The sequence below is a fragment of the Chrysemys picta genome, chromosome 1, assembly GCF_011386835.1.
Source record: "Chrysemys picta bellii isolate R12L10 chromosome 1, ASM1138683v2, whole genome shotgun sequence".
Classification (NCBI taxonomy): domain Eukaryota; kingdom Metazoa; phylum Chordata; order Testudines; family Emydidae; genus Chrysemys; species Chrysemys picta.
The window spans coordinates 322,177,443-322,195,720 of NC_088791.1; the positions used below are offsets into that span (position 1 = coordinate 322,177,443).

The 18,278-nt window shown below is 39.0% G+C and overlaps 1 protein-coding gene across 19 annotated transcripts in view; it reads right to left on the reverse strand.

The window, feature by feature from the left end:
* The window catches only part of YAP1 (Yes1 associated transcriptional regulator), a 185,001-nt gene that overhangs the window by 71,334 nt on the left and 95,389 nt on the right, over nucleotides 1-18,278 (reverse strand). For 11 of the 19 annotated variants that reach the window (XM_005300341.4, XM_005300340.4, XM_005300348.3 and 8 more), the window contains 2 exons: nucleotides 14,737-14,852; nucleotides 6,715-6,828 (listed from right to left, as the gene is read on the reverse strand). In XM_005300341.4, coding sequence (XP_005300398.2) covers nucleotides 6,715-6,828; nucleotides 14,737-14,852 — 230 coding nt within the window. The remainder of the gene's footprint in view (nucleotides 1-6,714; nucleotides 6,829-14,736; nucleotides 14,853-18,278) is intronic. The other 8 variants (XM_005300345.4, XM_005300344.4, XM_005300347.3 and 5 more) reach the window with 1 other exon arrangement.

Sequence of the window (18,278 nt, forward strand, 5' to 3'; positions counted from 1 at the left end):
ATATAATGGGGCAAATACCAGCCTAGACATCTATACTGGGAAAATGGGCCTCTTGGACTACTAGAATTCTTTGAGCATGCCAACAAAAAATAAACAGTGAAAAGAAACCCAGTAAAAATTTATTTGGATTTTAAAAGCATCTGGAAAATTTCTAACTAGAGGCTATAAGGAAACTAAGGAGTTGGGAGGTACAATTCTGCCAGACTGGAAACTGGTTTAAGGTTTGTATATATGAAAAAAATTGTGTCAGTTTAACTTCAAGTGCTATTTTAAACCAAAATTAGTTAAACTGGTCCAAAAGGCTGTAGGGACACTTATTTTGGCTTAAACCCAGGTTTATTTTGATTTAGTCTACTAAATATGAATATTCAAAGAGTCAGATTATTTCTATAGCAGTTTTATTAATATTTCTATAATAAAATATTCAAGATATTTTATTTTGTCTTGTCCTCAAAGTATCAGGCAAAAATGAAAACAAACAAACAAACAAACGGTTGGTGCTTCCTCAGGAACACAGATCAGGATATCAATTACCAGCAATGGATGCACCAATATCACTGGCTGAGGAATTTGATGTAGAATTCACTAATAGGGAACAGCATATTTTTATTAATATGTATACATTCTATATTGTGCATTTTGCACAACTATCTCAGATTTAATAGATTTAATGGTTGCTTCAAATAATCCTTTCCCTTTACACAGAAATAAACAGACCTTTAAAATGCACAAAAAATTTGAAACATTATTTTGCTTTTAATGGGAAAAAAAGTACACATTTACTATTATTAGGAGATGCAGGAAAAGAAGATTGCTAACCAGTAACTTTTTGTTTCTCAGAATGTGTTACCTCTTCTGCAGGTCCAAAAAGATGTTACTTGCCCTAACACGAGACACCGATATAAGGAAAACAGTAACACTGTTAGGGGACACGCGCACACATTCATTGAGCAACATAATCAATCTTCTTTTCTGCATTCAAACTATGTAATCTGGCTTTGCCTGATAGATCATGAGGCTTTGGAAAAGACAGACAGCAAAAATAAAAACCTGAGACCACCTTAAGTTAAAGTTCTTAGATAAGTCACAATTCAACTTTGTTTTTATGAAACACTGTAAAGAAAGTTTGCCATACAGCATGCAGCTAAAACAATCCTGACTGATGTCCCTAGCCTCTGTTTGCCAGAAGCTGGGAATGGGCGACAGGGGATGGATCACTTGATGATTACCTATTCTGTTCATTCCCTCTGGGGCACCTGGCATTGGCCATTGTTGGAAGACAGGATATTGGGCTAGATGGACCTTTGGTCATCAGGGGCAACTGACCCAACCTGAGCCAGAGAGCGTCCGGTTGTTTTCTGAACCGACCTAACACATGTAGTCAGGTCCCATCGAGTTGGGGTCAGATTGTAGGGTTTTATTCTGGATGCCAACACAGACTCCCACATGAAACTGCCAAGTGGAAACCAACTGGAGTGAGGCAACAAGGGCGGAGACTGGTATCAGGACCTCTGAAATATAAGAGATCCAGGATACCTTAGACAGACCAAAAAGCTAATGGATGATTTCTGATGGAAAAAATGAAAAAACTAAGTTCAACACCTGTCATCGTCATGAACAGATTAGTATAATCAAAAAGCAAAGTATCTTTGCCTGTACTTTAGAAGACAGTCCTAAGATCTGCAGCTAAAAATATCTCCAAACTGCCACCATTGCCAGAGACCAGGTTCCAAAGTCAAAAATATTATATGAGGCTCTTAAAGAATAATACCATCACACCAACTTATCTTCTTTGATGGTGGACAAAACCTCAAACATTTTCCCTCCCAGGCATCTATTCGACTCATGCAGAAAATTTAACCCATAAGATATAATTATAGTGGCTCATAAGAGCCTAACAGTTGGCTGGCCTTAAAGTTAAAGAAATCCAGAAATATGCTTTCTTCACAAATTGATCCATGTTCTTAGATTCCCTGCCCACAGGAGCACAAAAAAGATCTCTGAAAGGCCTAAATCCTTCTGAGGCCACAAATATTGTGAAGGAGACCAGGGAAGGATGCTTAAAAAGTAGTTTAAAGCCCTCCTTGGGTATCTGGTACAAAAGGTGTTTCCTGGAAACTGGTAGCACTGCAGCTGGACGAGTCCATAGCTCCTTCATTGGCTTTACAAACCCTAAATGTATTGGAAAAGCAGTTCTGCCCCACTCAGTCAACTCCAACACACTTATGTGATTTGCTTTTCACCTAGATGAGATGAATATCAGAAAACCAAACTATCCCAACCTCCCAGATCCTACATTTTTCTCATTTCTCCTAGAGGAGAATCATCCAAGGACAATGGTGAAGACTGAGAAACTTGTTCTTAACAGTCATCCCCTTAGTAATGCAGAATCTGGGGACCTTCCATGGTGAGAGAAAAAGCTCCTCCAGTGGTCTAGAATACTTGGAAAAAGCGATTTATACCTATTGTCAGCCTGATCCTGTATCCCTTTTGCTGAAATAGCCTCTGGAAAAAGTATATGAAACAAGAGGAGCTGGAGTTCAAATTGCCAAAATCCAAGGCAAAGCCTATAACTGCCTAGCAGCAGACAGATAGGTAGGATGGCCAGACCAAGGAGTATAATTATCAGAAAATCTATACCCTTCAGAAACAGTCATACTCTTCTCAAACTCCTCCCATTTCCCTCAAAATAGAGGTCTTGGAACTTAAATCCAAGTTATCAACTATTCTTTCAGAAAGATGCTTCTGCGGGAGACACTAATGGAGGACTCGTGACTGAAGACTGACCCTACAAGTCCCACTGTGCATATGCAGAGGCCCCACAGAAGGGTATGTGCAGTGAAACTGTTCCAAGTGCCTTACCTAGTGCAAAGGATCCTACTGTTCCAGGTCTGAGAAAGGCCTAATTCCTTTGGTCATGCATAATCTGAAATGACTGCTTGTGGTGGGGCATGACAAGACCCTTCCCTCCATAGCTGTGGACACCAGCTTTGAGGACTAAGAGCCAAGTCCAGACAACAGCATTTTGTCACAGTGATGGATTCGAAGACCTCAAATCCAACACTTAAAAGACCTTACACCAGAGTCTCAGATACTCCAGTGTCATATCCAAGGTTCTTCTATTGGATTTGGAGCCTTTAGATTTCAGAACTGACCCACTCAGACCTGGGATATTGTTTCAAGGTAATTTCTCTTCAATCCATTTGCCTTTGCAGACTGCTCTCAAACTGTGCTTCTTTCCAGGCTGGCATGAGGCATGAACACAGTGCAAATCTCAAAGCCGCAGCATGAATACCCCTTGCCCAAACACTTTGGCCAGTAGGACTTTTTGTTTGAGATGGGTTTTCAAGCCTATCCTCCACTCCTGCTCAGCTGTGCCAGAAACCAAGTCGCAAGGCAACTTGGACAAGATCCCTATGAACTCTTGAATAAAAGCAGTAACTGAAAACACCACCAACAAAACCGCACCTTATTTAACTATTAACAAAACTTCAAACTGATGAGGACAAAGCAAAATAGGGAAATGGGGATCAACTTCCTGAGCACAGTAGCTGGTAGAAGAGAGGGATTCAGCAACAGCTAGCGTCTTTCATGCCATCTTTTCCACAACACTGAAACTGAGGGGCAGACCTGCACATACTATCTAATGTGTTCCGCAGCTCATGCGGTGAGGGATCTGCAGAGGCAACATCAAGAAAGTGAACTGAAAGCCTCTTTACTGTTGTTACTTAAAAAAAAAAAAAAAAAAAAAAAAAATCAGTGACATCAATAGAAAATTGTCATTACAGTGAAATTTCCCCTTATGTTTAGGGATCTGAATTTATCTAGAGTAGCTTGTTTCAAGTGTTAATATTCAACAATGAATGGAAACCAAGCCCTTAGTGAAAAGAATTAGGCTACAAAAGGGCATGACAGTCCTCAGAAATAAACACGATTTTCAACTCCTACTAATCACTGAAAGGTAAGCTTTTGAATCAATCAAATTTGATCAATCAAATCAGCACACATTTACTAAAGATCTGCACATGACAAAGTAAAATAAACTTTTTTTATTTTAAGTAAAGTTACCTCTGTCAAAAAACTATGAGCTGAAGAAGAGCTCTGTGTAAGCTCAAAAGCTTGTCTCTCTCACCAATTGAAGTTGGTCCAATAAAAGATATTACCTCACCTACCTTGACTCTCTAACAAAACTATAGTACGTCCACTGCTGGAGTGGCCTGGAGGAGGTCGTATCGGAAAAGGGAACAAGAATAAGATTTTATACTTTCTTGGCACAGATGATAAAAACGTAAACCGCAATAGAATGTGAAGTTGTACACATTTCAAGGAAAACTCCTTTAAGCTCAACAGCAGCTAGCAGCCTGTCTCTATTTGCCGTCACTCTAGATCAGAGGAGCTCACATGGGTTTTTGGTTCGCCCCTCTCCCCCCCGCCCCCTTTTCTGCCCCCTTCAGTTACACTTGAGCTCTTTGACTGAAAAGGTCTGGAACAGATTAAAAGTCCAACCACAAAATAAAAAGCCTTGGCACGTACTCAATCCTGTCTGGGATACACATACACAGTGGGCCCAAAAAGGGAAACTATGCAGTAAGAAACCCTTATGCAATCTTTTGGACATTTCTGTCCTTTTTCAGTTTAACTGCCACAGCCTTAACATTTTATGGAACTTCAATATGCTCAAGACAAGTAGTTCCATCCTTCTATTGAGACAGTACTATTTACGGGAGTTGAAATTAGTTCTTAAAAATTAAATGCATCTTACCTAAAAACATTCTTTTTTTTTTTAATTCTAGCTGGCTGACCCAGGCTTTTATAATTCAAAACTGTAAAGCAATACATGGAAGAAGAGCAAAATACATTTCCTGTGTGATTACTTAAGTAAACATAATTGGCATCCCTCTTTTCATTGTAAAAGGCAACACTATTTTTCTAAATGACTTTACTTCCTGTTTCAACCACAGATTACTATTCATATATTAAGTAGATTCTGAAGTTCAAATGACTAACACTGCTTTTGCAACACACAAATGGGACTACAACTCAGAAGGCTAGTATTAAGGGCAATATCGATAGATCTGCCGAAGATGACAGCCTCCCATATATGCCCCACCTTTGATTCAGGTTGCACAGTGGTTCAACCTGTTTACAAGCTAGTCAGCAGCTTATAAACAAATTGTGATAATTCTGTGGTTTTCATAAGAACAGACAGATATTTAAACATTTACGACTACAAAGTTGGGAAAAAAAAGCTGAAATTTCTAGCAGCCATTTTAAAATAAAAGTGAAGTGCTGAGTTTGAGTTTTCCACTATAGTGTTTATATGGCATTCATGGAGTTAATGACTCTCCCAAAAGGGGCCCACATTTGTTGTTAGGTCAACCCCTGTAAAGCTTCAAAGGCTTTGTATCCTCTCAGCCTGACCTACTCAGTGATCTGCACACTGTTTTCATTTAGTTGCACTGAGTCCAAGACTGAAGCTTGAAAACCACAATGATCTGCTCTCTTTTTTTATACAGGTTTTTCCATAGTTCTGAAAAAATACCTCACAAATCCACCCAAAGGAGCTGAAAATAGTGAATTATCTGGATAAGAAATCAAGGAAAAGCTAACGTACCTATTAAAACTGGCAGACTTTTTGTAAAGTATCATGACTTTGTACCGAAACAAAAACAAAACAAAATAACTGCAGTACCTGAATGCTAAAACATGACCTGAGAAAATTATTAAAATTCTGTACAGCTCAATGACCGTTTGTATGATGCAGCTAAACAATATCAGTGATTTCCACAATCCACTGTACTCTAGCTATATTCCATTATTGCAGTGGTTTTCAACGGAGGTACATGAGCGCTCATCGGGGGGTACATGAGAAAAATTCTGTAATGCAGACAACCCATTGTGTTATCCCTTACATACCTCCTCCCCCCCCCCTGCCCCGCCCCCATTTTCATAGGTATATTATGACCCTATCTCAGATGGAGGTATGCGGTAGACTACATTATTTGGAAAGTGGTTCGCAGCTTCCAGGTTGAAAAGTTTGTAACATTCTCTTATTGTTTGCCTGAAAATTAACATTACCAAAAAAAGTGAAAGATTAGTTCCTCTAATTTAAAAAGATTTTAATAATTCTATTTTTACTCAAATAGTAACCAATAAGTATTTTCCATGCCTCAAATAAGAGATTTTGATACAAGCAACACTATCATATATTTCTCTCAGTACGGTTTAAAAATGGACAGCTTTCTCATGACCATCACTGTAGCAAGCTGGAATTATAAGCTGGTGTGTGATTCAAATGGATTTTGACAGCACGATTATTATTATTAATGAGCTCGTTAGGATATCATAAAGGAAAGTAAATATTTATTTTGGAAGCATAATTTTAGCTGGTAAAAGATTTGCATTGTGGGAGAACAGAGAGCCTGGATCAAATGCTTTATTCTGACAAAGTAATTCCTGGATGCCACAAAAGTTGGTAGCCCTATGAAGCAACTGGTGAAGTCCTGACCCCTGGCATCAAAGATTTAGATGACAGAGAGAATATGAATTTATACTTATTTTTTAAAGGATGTAATTAGGGTGTATGTGATTCAAATCAAAGTATTTTAATCTTACTGCTAAAAATATTCCGAAGTGTGCCTGCAAAATGAAAATGTCTAAAGTGACTGAAACTAAAGTGAATAAAAAAAATTCTTAAGTGAGATGAACTTTTACCAAAGCGTGGGTCAAGCCTTGGGTCTAGCCAAGATGTGGTCTTGTTCTTATGGTTTATGTAGTAAATTTCTCCATCCTGGGTCATGGCTTGTTCCCATCCATCGGGGAGTGGGCCTGCAATATAGAAGGAAGGAATTCATAGTAGGCTCTTGTTTGCTCCAGCTCAAAAATAGCTCTAAATAAAAATAAAAATAAAAAAAAATCCCAACATTTTACATGTAAAACAGTACATGAAACAAATAGTTTCAAGCTCATGTCTAACAGTCCTGGGAGGAGGACAGAGAAGGGGGGATGAAGAAATCATACAAATCAGATTTTTAATAAAATGGCATAAATGCTTTATAATCGCGAGTTTGATTTTATAACTTGTGTGTCTTGTAATATGTTTTGGCACTTATTCCTTTGCTAGGGTCCATTCGGGGTAAAGGAATTTTAAAATAGAAAACCAGCAATAAGTCAAGCCTGCCAGAATGAAACCAGTATGAGCACCTGAAATTGTATCAGGATAGGAAGTAATTCTCCCCCTCTAATGGTGAAAGTTCGTCTGGTAAGTAAGGCTCAGCAGTAGCATGAAACTGACAGGATTCTTCTGAAGTTTTATTTTGCTGCTCCTCCAACATAAGCAGCAGAGCAAAATTTACCGGAATCATCCCCCACCACTGCGAAAGTGCTATAGGCTGCAGCAGATGCAAGGCATGATACTGCAGGGAAGGAGGGAGAGAAAAAGTGATGAGAAACTGGAAGAAGAGCAAATAAATAAGAAGAAACACAAATGCACAGAAGCTGAAGGAGACAGGAAGGGTCATACTATGCCCCACTCCCAGCAACTAGGCCTGTGCATGTTATCTCAAAATCTCCCCGAAGGAGACTCCAAGGGCTATGCCTGAATGAGGAAACATGAGGGTCTTCTCCGGCCCTTCGGCTACCAAATGACATGCAAGATATGGATTGGAGAGTTGCCACTAGAACACTGCTCATGAACACTACTCGTTCTCACCTATCGTTTATCATGTCGTTGTCCCCGTCCTCCCCACCAATCATTCATCTGTATTTTCTTTAGTTAGACTGTAAGCTCTTTGAGGTGGGACTGAGTTGTCTTCTGCCTTTGTAAACTACATGCCACATGTTGGGACATAAATTTATTTAACTTAGGGTGGGACTTTTTGGCAGTGTATAAGTGATTTAGATACTTGAAAGAACACCATCCTTATTTCTTTGGATTTAAATAATAAAAAGGGGTGCTTATACAAGGTTCTTGGTGCCTCTGCCACAAATTTCAAGAAGAAAGATAAAATTAAACAGAACTTCCTCCAACAGCCATCAGGACTCAGGCTTTTCTCCCCCTCCTCTTCAATCTAACATGCAACAAAATGCCAATAAAAACAATCTACAAAGGTTGGCTGGTAAGTGTTTGGCTAAGTTTTTAGAAGTCCTATATAGTACAGAACTGACTGGTATGTACACACAATCACTCTAAACTTACAATGCAGGTAGGTGAAATGACACAAAAAAACTAGTATTTATTTTATCAGTTTAACATTGGAATAACCCTTCCTCATCATTTTCTTTTAGACTCCTGTTACTGTTGAAAGTTACAGTTGTGGGATTTTTGCTTAATTTTAAGAGAACTTTTCTTGAGAATTTTTAAAGAATAAATTAATATGTATTTGCACTCAGAGGCCTCAATCAGGATCAGGCCTGCATTGTGCTAGGCGCAGTTCAAATATATAGGAATAGTCCCTGACCCAAGCAGCTTCCATTTAAACTGTGTTTCTGCTTAAAATTCCTCCATTCTGGTGCCAACTGGCTGCTCTGCACCTCCTTCTCTGTAGAATCCTGCATGGATATCTGCAGATATGCAGATTTTCAGGATTTAGATATCAAATTTGGATCTGCATCCATCTGCGATCCACAAACACGGTGCACAGATATAAAGAGGATATCCGCCGGTTTACAGATATGAAAATACCCATGTCAACCGTTCATGGGATTTGTGCCCCAGAATTCTGAAGCCCAAGGAATTAACCTGTCTGCTAGGGTCAGATCACATAAGAAGTCTATAGCAGTAGAGAGAACTAGAAACAGGTCTCGAGTCCCAGACTGAGACCATCACCACTAGACCAACCTTGCTCTCTCCACATCTAAGACCATAAGACCTTAAGTATGGCCATACTGGGTCAGACCAAAGGTCCATCTAGCCCAGTATCCTGTCCTTTGAGAGTGGCCAATGCCAGGTGCCCCAAAGGGAATGAACAGAACAGGTAATCATCAAGTGATCCATCCCCTGTCTCCCATTCCCAGCTTCTGGCAAACAGGCTACAGACACCATCCCTGCCCATCCTGGCTAATAGCCACTGATGTACCCATCCTCCATGAATTTATCTAGTTCTTTTTTTAACTCTGTTATAGTCTTGGTCTTCACAACATCCTCTGGCAAAGAGTTCCACAGGCTGACTGTGCGTTGTGTGAAGAAATACTTCCTTTTGTTGGTTTTAAACCTGCTGCCTATTTATTTCATTCGGTGACCCCATGTTCTTGTGTTGTGAGAAGTAGTAAATACATGGTATTTCAAAGCATTTTTTTTTTTAAATTCTGTCCCTACCCTGAATAACTGAGGCTATAAAGTAAGGAAACACAGAACATGTAGTTGCCAGACAAAAGAAGGGACAGGAAAAAAAGAGGACAGAAGGTATATCAAACAAGTTTCAATAATGTATAGTGAACAAATCTTACAATGTCTAATTTTTAAAGAGAGAAGGAGATAGGGCAGGAAAGGAACAAGACATTTCTTCTAAGTGTGATACATACAGCAAGCAGAGGTATATATATAAATACTTACATCTGCCAACTTGATAACAATTAAGTAATTAAGACCAAACAGTCCATAAATCAACAAACTGTCAAACTAAAGCAACAGCTAAACTCTAGTAGTAAAAGTCAGCTAATCCAGATAGTGGTATTATAAAACACCTTGAAGGTTTATTTTTAAATAAAAAATTCTGAGCAATTCACAAGGGTGACAGTGGAATAGCTTCTCTTTATAACTATCTATAACCATCAGCCAGCCAACTATGTGATCCTATCAACCAAGAACTTTTAGGTGCTTTGTAATATCAAATGATCCAACTCCACCAAGACGTCCAACACTACATGGGAAGCAGAGTCTAAAAAGATGCACATGGAATAACTTTGTACATCCTTCACATTTATTGTTACATGAGAAAAAGCAAAACACATTGCAGGTTGCAGGAACCTTTCTTCCCTCATCCCCACTACTTTTCAAATCTCAATTTTCTATCATGAGACTCTCACCAGAGTCATAAACCTGCCATGGCTAAATTTCATGAAAAGTTCCCAAAATGAAAGGCACACCTCTAAATAAATGTAGCCCAGTGTATGATGATCTCTTACACACTTTCTTCTTAAGTTTCCTGATTAGCACATATAATATCCAGTGTTTACAAAAGCAGTGTACACAATATCATGAACTGTATGGAGAAAAGGTTAAATTTGAAACTAAAAATGAGCAGGAATCCTCAAGATAAGGCAGTTGAAATTTACACCTTCCACAGGGCCCTGGTTCATTTTCTGCTATATTACCCACAAGGAGCTATAAACTGTATATTTGCTTCTGTCCGCCTCTCTCACATGGCCATTTTCTTGCTAAATTCTGACCTAATTTAACAGTCACTTAAAATGTAGCGTTAAGTTCTGAGGATTTCTACCAAATACCACTAAAGAAAATTAATTCCTTGGGGGAGAGGGGGAATAGAAGGCAAAAGGAAGGGAGATGACACACTGATGGAATTGATGGACAGCATTAAAATAAAAATCTATTGCCAAGTTACACTTGTAACATCTCTACATGCTGGCTGGAGAGAGCAAATTGAGCAGCCTGATGGATAAAATTAATGATTCAAAGGATACAATTACGTTACTTGTACACTTCCTTTGTGCAAAATCTTCCACACCAGTTCTATCAACTGTGATAGCATAGGAAACAGACATGGATATTTTTAGTTTGAAATTTATATCTGTATCTCACTAAGATACCTGAGCACCTTATATCATTTTAATAAGAGACTAGCCAAAGTTATGCAGCTTTTCCTGTAGAACAGTGGTTCTCAACCAGGGGTCCAGAGCCCCCCGGGGGGCCATGAGCAGGTTTCAGGGGGCCACCAAGCAGGGCCAGCATTAGACTTGCTGGGGCCCAGGGTAGAAAGCCAAAGCCCCACTGCATGGGGCTGAAGCCCAGGGCCCTGAGCCCCGTCACCTGGGGCTGGGGCTGAAGCCTGAGCAATGTAGCTTTGCAGGGGTCCCTGTAGTATGGGGCCCCAGGCAATTGCCCGGTGGCTATCCCTTAATGCCAGATCTGGCTTTTATATGTAGAAAACCAGTTGTTATAGCATAGGTGGGCCGTGGAGTTTTTATAGCGTGCTGGAGGGATGGGGAGCTTCAGAAAGAAAAAGGTTGAAAACATCTGCTGTAGAACTCTCAATCAGTACGGCTCTCAGTGGTACAGCAGAGAAGTCCAAAAACAAATATAAAGACCAATCTCTACTAGTAAATAGACCACATACAAAAACAAGTTGTTTCTTCCCATTGTTGATGAGGTGGGGAATTTTCAATTACTTCATTTAGTCCAATTTGACACAGGAAGATTAAATAGATTATTTTGTCTATAATACTGCAACATCCCTTCCCACCGGTATGGTTCAAGAAATTTAGTCAGGTAACATGGAGCAAGCTCAAACCAGGAAGAGTGCAGCCATCTGTCTAACCATTTTTTAAAGGATATTGAGATCTCTGGAACAAGAAGCATTAGATCACATTTCATTGCCAGTAACAATATTCATGCCAGCAAATCCCAACTTTTGGCATCAAGGCATCAATAAACTTTACTTGCCACCCTTACAAACCAACTCCTGAGGATAACTATTCAAATTAGGAAATTTACGAAAACTTTTAAGATTATTACTACTAATAATAGTAAATATTTATATTATGGTAGCAACCAAAAAGCTTGAGGTCCCATTGTCCTGTGTGCTGTACTAACACAGAAAAACAATCCTTGCCCCTCCCAAAGGAAGACACTTAACAGTTGCCCATTTCATCCTTTCACTTCCCACACTCTTTAGACAGACATTTAAGAAAGCATTAATTATCAAACTCAGCAACAAAGTAATAGAACCATGTATATGTGGCAAACTATGAAAGCTTTAGTAAAAAAAAAAATCAATTATTTTAAAACATTAGGTACATTAAATCAAACTGGGTTGTCAGCAGTAGAATCAATTTACAATGAATGCAGTCCTAGAATTCAATTCTCTCACAATGTACTTTTGTTAAGCACAAGCAAATTTTGGAACTATCAACTCTCCAAGTGAATTAAAAGGGTTAAATAAAAAAATTATGTCAGCTGAAGCGTTTACTTGGCATCCCATTTTCTAAGCTCAATAGTTAGACCAGACAAAAATATGACAAAGAACCCTGTGTTAATTTTTACATAGTTTCTTTACAGAGCTGATCAAAATCAGATTTTGAGGGCAGAATTTACTAGATTGATCTACAATGCAGAAAACCTATTTTAAAAAAAACAGACTAAGTCATTAACATTCATGGACTTGCATTAAACAAGATTTTCCCAGAAGTATTAGACACCACAACTCACATATCTATTTTAGTTTCCCTCTACGGTGTCCACAGCAAGATTGACTTACTAAGGCCCCTGTCTAACTTCCTTTGGCTGCTCGTTTGACTTTGAATTTTAGCAGTTCTTCTTGAGAAGTGTCTGAGTGTGTTTACGGACTGCCTACATTACAGAGACTTGATAGATTGCCCCCTGCCCCCTTCAATAAATATTGAGTTAAAAAACAATTTTTGCTAACGCTCATCATGGTGGGGGTGGGGGTAAGAGAGAGAAAGGTCAATTTTAAAGTTTATGCTAAGTTTGCATTGTGTGCCACTTCACTAAGTATCGACATCATTTTCTTCCTCTCAATCTCTGCAATAAGGTGAGATGAAAGTCTTAAAAGACACCTTAGAATACAGAACAGCACAGTTCGGCAGTGAAAATTTAGTTCTCTGGTATAAACAGAGAGATAAATAAATCAGGGTTGCGACAGTGGGAATGCCTCATTTTTCCCATTCCCTCCGGGTAAAGAATCCTGCAGGGGAATCATGTATGATGGGAAAGCTACAGACATTCCATACATTAATGGAAAAGTCATGGCTGTGTTAGATTATCTTTTCAGATAAGAGAAATCCTGGGATTTTTAACTGCACTGAGCCATGACCTCCTTAAATCCATCCAAGATCTCTTCAATTGTTTCAGGGATGGGGGAACTCCGACTGAACTCAGAGTGCTATCCCATCCCATCGCCTAGCTAGCAGTAAGTCAAGACAATGGCTTGACTTGCTTCGCCTTCAAAAATCACAGCCACAAACTGCTCAATCTCATCTCATGCCTGTTAATCTTTTGCTGCTGTCTGTAGTGTGTAAGCAACAGAATAAAACAGATACAAACTTGTCTAAACGGAGAACCAGATGCAGGCTCGTCTAAACAGGGGAATCTCGAGCAGAAGAGAGGATATTTTACTTCTATTTGGTACTGGTGCGACTGCTGCTGGAATAGCGTATGCAGTTCTGGTACCCGTAATTCAAGAAGGATGTTGATAAATTGGAGAAGGTTCAAAGAATAGCCACGAGAATGATTTAAGGATTAGAAAACATGTCTTATTGCAATAGACTCAAAGATCTCAACCTTTTTAGCGTAACAAAAAGAAGGTTAAGAGGTGATTTGATTACAATCTAAGTATCTACATGGGGATCATATATTTAATAATGGGCTCTTCAATCTAGCCGAGAAAAGTAAAACATGATCCGATGGCTGGAAGTTGAAGCTAGACAAATTCAGACTGGAAATAAGGCACACATTTTTAACAGTGAGCATAAATAACCACTGGAACAATTTACCAAGGGTTGTGGTTAATTCTCCATCACTGAATTTCTGAATCAAGATAGGGTGTTTTTCTAAGAGATATACTCTAGGAATTATTTTGGGGAAATTCAATGGACTGTTATTTAGGAAGTCAGACTAGATGATCACAATGGTGTCTTCTGGTCTTGGAATACATGAATCTATATGCAGAGGACCAAAGAGGCGCAAGAATGATCCTGAGGACATGGTGGTGATGGAGAGGCAGATAAAATAAAAATTAGACTCAGAGAGGAAGGAGCAGACAAAACACGAGGAAAACCACAGCAGCTGTCACAAATTAGCAATGAGACCCAGATGATTTGCTTGCTTGCTAGAATAGCAGGGCCAGGGAGCACTTGGAAAATAGTGAATTTTAGCCCATGGGAGTGAGCACCTTGCATTGCTCTCTAGTGATGCCCCACAAGATAGCTGAAAAAGCTGTGTTGACAGGCTCCAGGAGAAGCCAAATCTGGTTCTCCATCAGCTAAAGGAATGGTCACCATGATATGGGACCTTAGGAATTGAGGAGGAAGGAGGAAAACATTGCATTTCCTCTGCCAAAAGGACTTTTCTTTTTGTGGGGACAGGGTGGGAAGAACAAAAACAGCAGGGTGGGAAGAACAAAATTCAAGAAGGCAGGAGGATATTTGCAAGCACACCTCCGAAGGGAGAATATTAAATACATTGTTTATTTTCTTTTTAGGAGGGAGATTTAATTTACAACCTCATCTCTTAAAACATTAGAATCCTCCATTTTAGAAAGCACAACAAAAATTAAATTACACTTGTGCTGCTGTCACAAATTCATTCTCTCTTCAACTCACATTATCCAGTTGCTTAAGGCATCAAGATTTATGCATTTACATTTTAAAAAGGAAAGAAAAATAATGTTTCTAAATTAGTGAAAAGATACTACTAGTGTCAGGGACATTGAGAGGAATTGTACTTTGTTTTTGCAGAAGTTGAAATTTTATCAAAAAGAGTTGTTTATGCATTTGTAATGCCTTTTTTGGAAATATAAATAGTTATATATTTTTGCTTACCTGATGCTGAATTCATTATGTTCTGTTGCACTGGAGGACTGGTGGGGGCTGTAACATTCATCTGTGAAAGTATCGCCTTCCTAGGGTCCTGCCATGTTGTTGTTTGATCAATGTGACTGAGACAAAACAAACCAGAGTTAGACAAAGTCTCATGTATTCACAACAATGTTGTGCTAGAGTAGACAAAGTCTAAAACAGAGATTAGAAAAACCACACAGCAAAAGCATAATTCAAAACTATTAGCAAAAAACCTTCTTCAGTTAGTTTTTCCTTGGCTTTCTATAGGCCAGATTCTGAAACCCTTACTCTAGTAAGTAGCATTTTCTCCAGAAACAGTCTCATTGATCCCACTTGGAACAATGGTGGTGAGAAGAACTATAAGAATTAAGGGTATAAGAATCTGGCCCTTTGTGTTTTAAAGTATCTGTTCACAATCTCTTTTACCTTCTACTTTCTCATGTTTAGATGTGACTTCAAAATCTTCCAAAACAAAAACAATTATGTCTATAATCTCACACAGAATCGAGTAACTTAGTATTGTGTTAATTCCCCAAGCATTGACTATTAATCAGCTAATCAGTAAATCATTAGAGACTGATCAGACAGTACAGTCTATCACAGTGTTAAGTAATATGAGGGCTTCCCAATTTTTTTCTTTTGTGGACCATATTTTGGAAACGATTGTCTTGAGGATCACTTTCCCTCCCATTGACAACTGAAAAGCCTCACTGTGGCAACCAGAGCAACTATACACTTGGAAAAGTAAAATTTACAAAAAAAAAAAAAATTTTTTTTTTGTTTAGGTATTTTTTTTTTTTTCTTCAGTTTATTGGGGTAAACGTAAGCGATGAACCACAACTATCTGATGAGATGGCTTTCTGCAGACCACCAGCAAGTGCTCTGCAGACAACTAGAGTTCCACAAACCACTTTGGGAAGTGGGAACTACTGATCTTAAGGTAACTTGCTCAAAAGCTGGGGATGGCATTCTTAGCCATCGTTCACACAAATATTGAAGCCATATCAAGTTTACCACCAGCAACTTCATTGTCATGTTAATATATGTTTATAATATGAAAGAGAAGGCTATTTATGGACTGGGATAAATAACCATATTCTCTCCATAACACATACATTAGGATTGCTCTGAAAGTGCACATAAAAATATCAAACTCAGATATGCACCAATCTTTTCTACAGCAAGTATTGTTACTACACAGTGTTCAACCAATCACCTAATTTGATGTCAGGAATGATTTTCCACACTAGGCATCATGACAGGGACCCTGTTGGTGTTATGGCTTTCTTTGGGACATATGGGCATGTCCACTATAACCCATTTCCAATAGGGAAGTACTAAATTTAATACTGAAATCTAAACTGGCCAGGGATATCCAGTTTTAAAGCAGACATTCCATCTATACATCATCCTGTCATGTCTAAGTTCCAATGTACTTGGTATGCAAGATCATGCACTGATATGAACATATACAATGTGTAGGTCATATATAAAGGTACAAATTAATGATGGAGTGTCAGTCTTCACTGTGACTTTTCCATTTATGCGTCAGTATTGGTGCTGGTGCTGTGTTTGCACACTAAGCCACATGCTAAAAATCCTTATTTAATTTCCTTTACAGGCACCCCTCTGTTTTTTGGTCTAGCCTCCATTTCTGTTCCAGATCCAGGTTTCTACCATCCACAGATTAGTTATACACTTCAGCAAAGCATGGAAAGTATTATTTTCACTCGTTTATTATTCAACATTGCTCTACAAAGGAACTTAGCCAGAACAAATTGGATCACAGAAGAACCACCCACCAAAATTTAACAGTTTCTCATATAATGATATCGACAAAGTAGTTTAAAGTTTTTTAATATAATATTTGGGTTCTTGTTTTAAAGTGCTATTACACTTTAGTAATTATACAATAGACAAATTGTTTAGATCTGATCATATTAATCTAAACTGGTGGTCTGATTTGAAAAATGGAGATTACTTACTTGGAACTGGAGGTTCTTCAAGATGTGTAGTCCCTATCTGTATCCCATATGCGGATACGCATGTGCGCCATGCACCTGAGATTGGATATTTCTAGCAAGTAGTGTCTGTTGGTCCACACATACACAATTGTTCTCCTCATCCTCTGAACCAAAGATATAAGGGGCAGTGCAGAGCGATGCCTTTCCGGTTCCTTCTTACCCTGAATCCAATCATGATCCGCAACAGAGAGGAAGGAGGGTGGATAGTGGAACACACACAGGGACCACACATCTAGAAAAACTTCCAGTTACAGGTAAGTAACCTCAATTTCTTTTTCGAGTGCTGGTCCCTATGTGTATTTCACACATGGGCAAATGTTAAGCAGGCATCAAACAAGGGGAGGGGGTGAGGATGCAGTTGGTACAAGACATCTAACAAACACTCCTGTCCCTACAGCTGGTATCTGCAGAAGAGGTTTGGACTATTGTCTAATGTTTGATGAAAGTAAGAAGGATGAAGCTCTGGGTAGCCATCCTACATATGTCCTAGCTATGTCTCGAAGAGATGCTGCAGAATTTGCTTGTGCTCTAATGGAGTGGGCCCTCCCCCGCTCTGGGGGAAGAATATGCATCCGTTGATAACAATACACAGATGAGCTAGAGATCCACTTAGAAAGTCTCTGAGCAGCATGACATTATTGACACAAACTGCGACCGTATAGATCATTGTTGCAACCAAGGTCCTATTGTACAAAGGAGGTCAAGTAAGGGGTCTATGAAAAGGTTATGATTTGCTGGTTATATGCATGTATCATTTTTGTATTTAAGGTTATAAGTATTGGCTCTATACTGTCTGTATTTCAAACTTGTGTTATGCTTCTGGGTGACACCCAAGACAATTTGGCATCAGCACTGCCTAGCCTGCTTGATGGCCCATTAAAGGACCATCAGCTATACAACTGACCCATTGAGAGAAGGCAGATACACCTTGTGACTCAGCAAGGCATGCAGGGACATGCCTATGGAAAGAACTCTAAGGTTTTTCCATGCCATGTGCTGGGCAGCTTGTGTTTGGAACAAAGGAAGCACAAGCCACATGGCAAAAGGACTATAGAAGGCAGCTGCATCATCTCCATTTTGTCTTCAGTCCTGCTTCTTACCTCTGGAGGAACTTTGCTACATTGAAGCTCTGAAAAAGGACTGAATGACCCATCCAACCTATGGATGTACTCCAGAGACTTGATTTGAGCCTGCAGTTTATTCCACTACTGCTACAAGCCTGAACCAAGAACTTTGCCATTGCTGTAATTGTTTACTTTGACCAATTTTAGCTCTCATCTATATTTCTTTCTTTTTATGAATAAACCTTTAGATTTTAGATTCTAAAAGACTAGCAAATGCATGATTTGTGAGTAAGATCTTTTTTTTTTTTATTGACCTGGGTCTGGGGCTTGGTCCTTTGGGATCGGGAGAACCTTTTTTCTTTTACTGGGGGATTGGTTTTCATAACCATTCATCCCTGTAAGGAGTGGTGCGGGTGGTGATACAAGGGAACTGGAG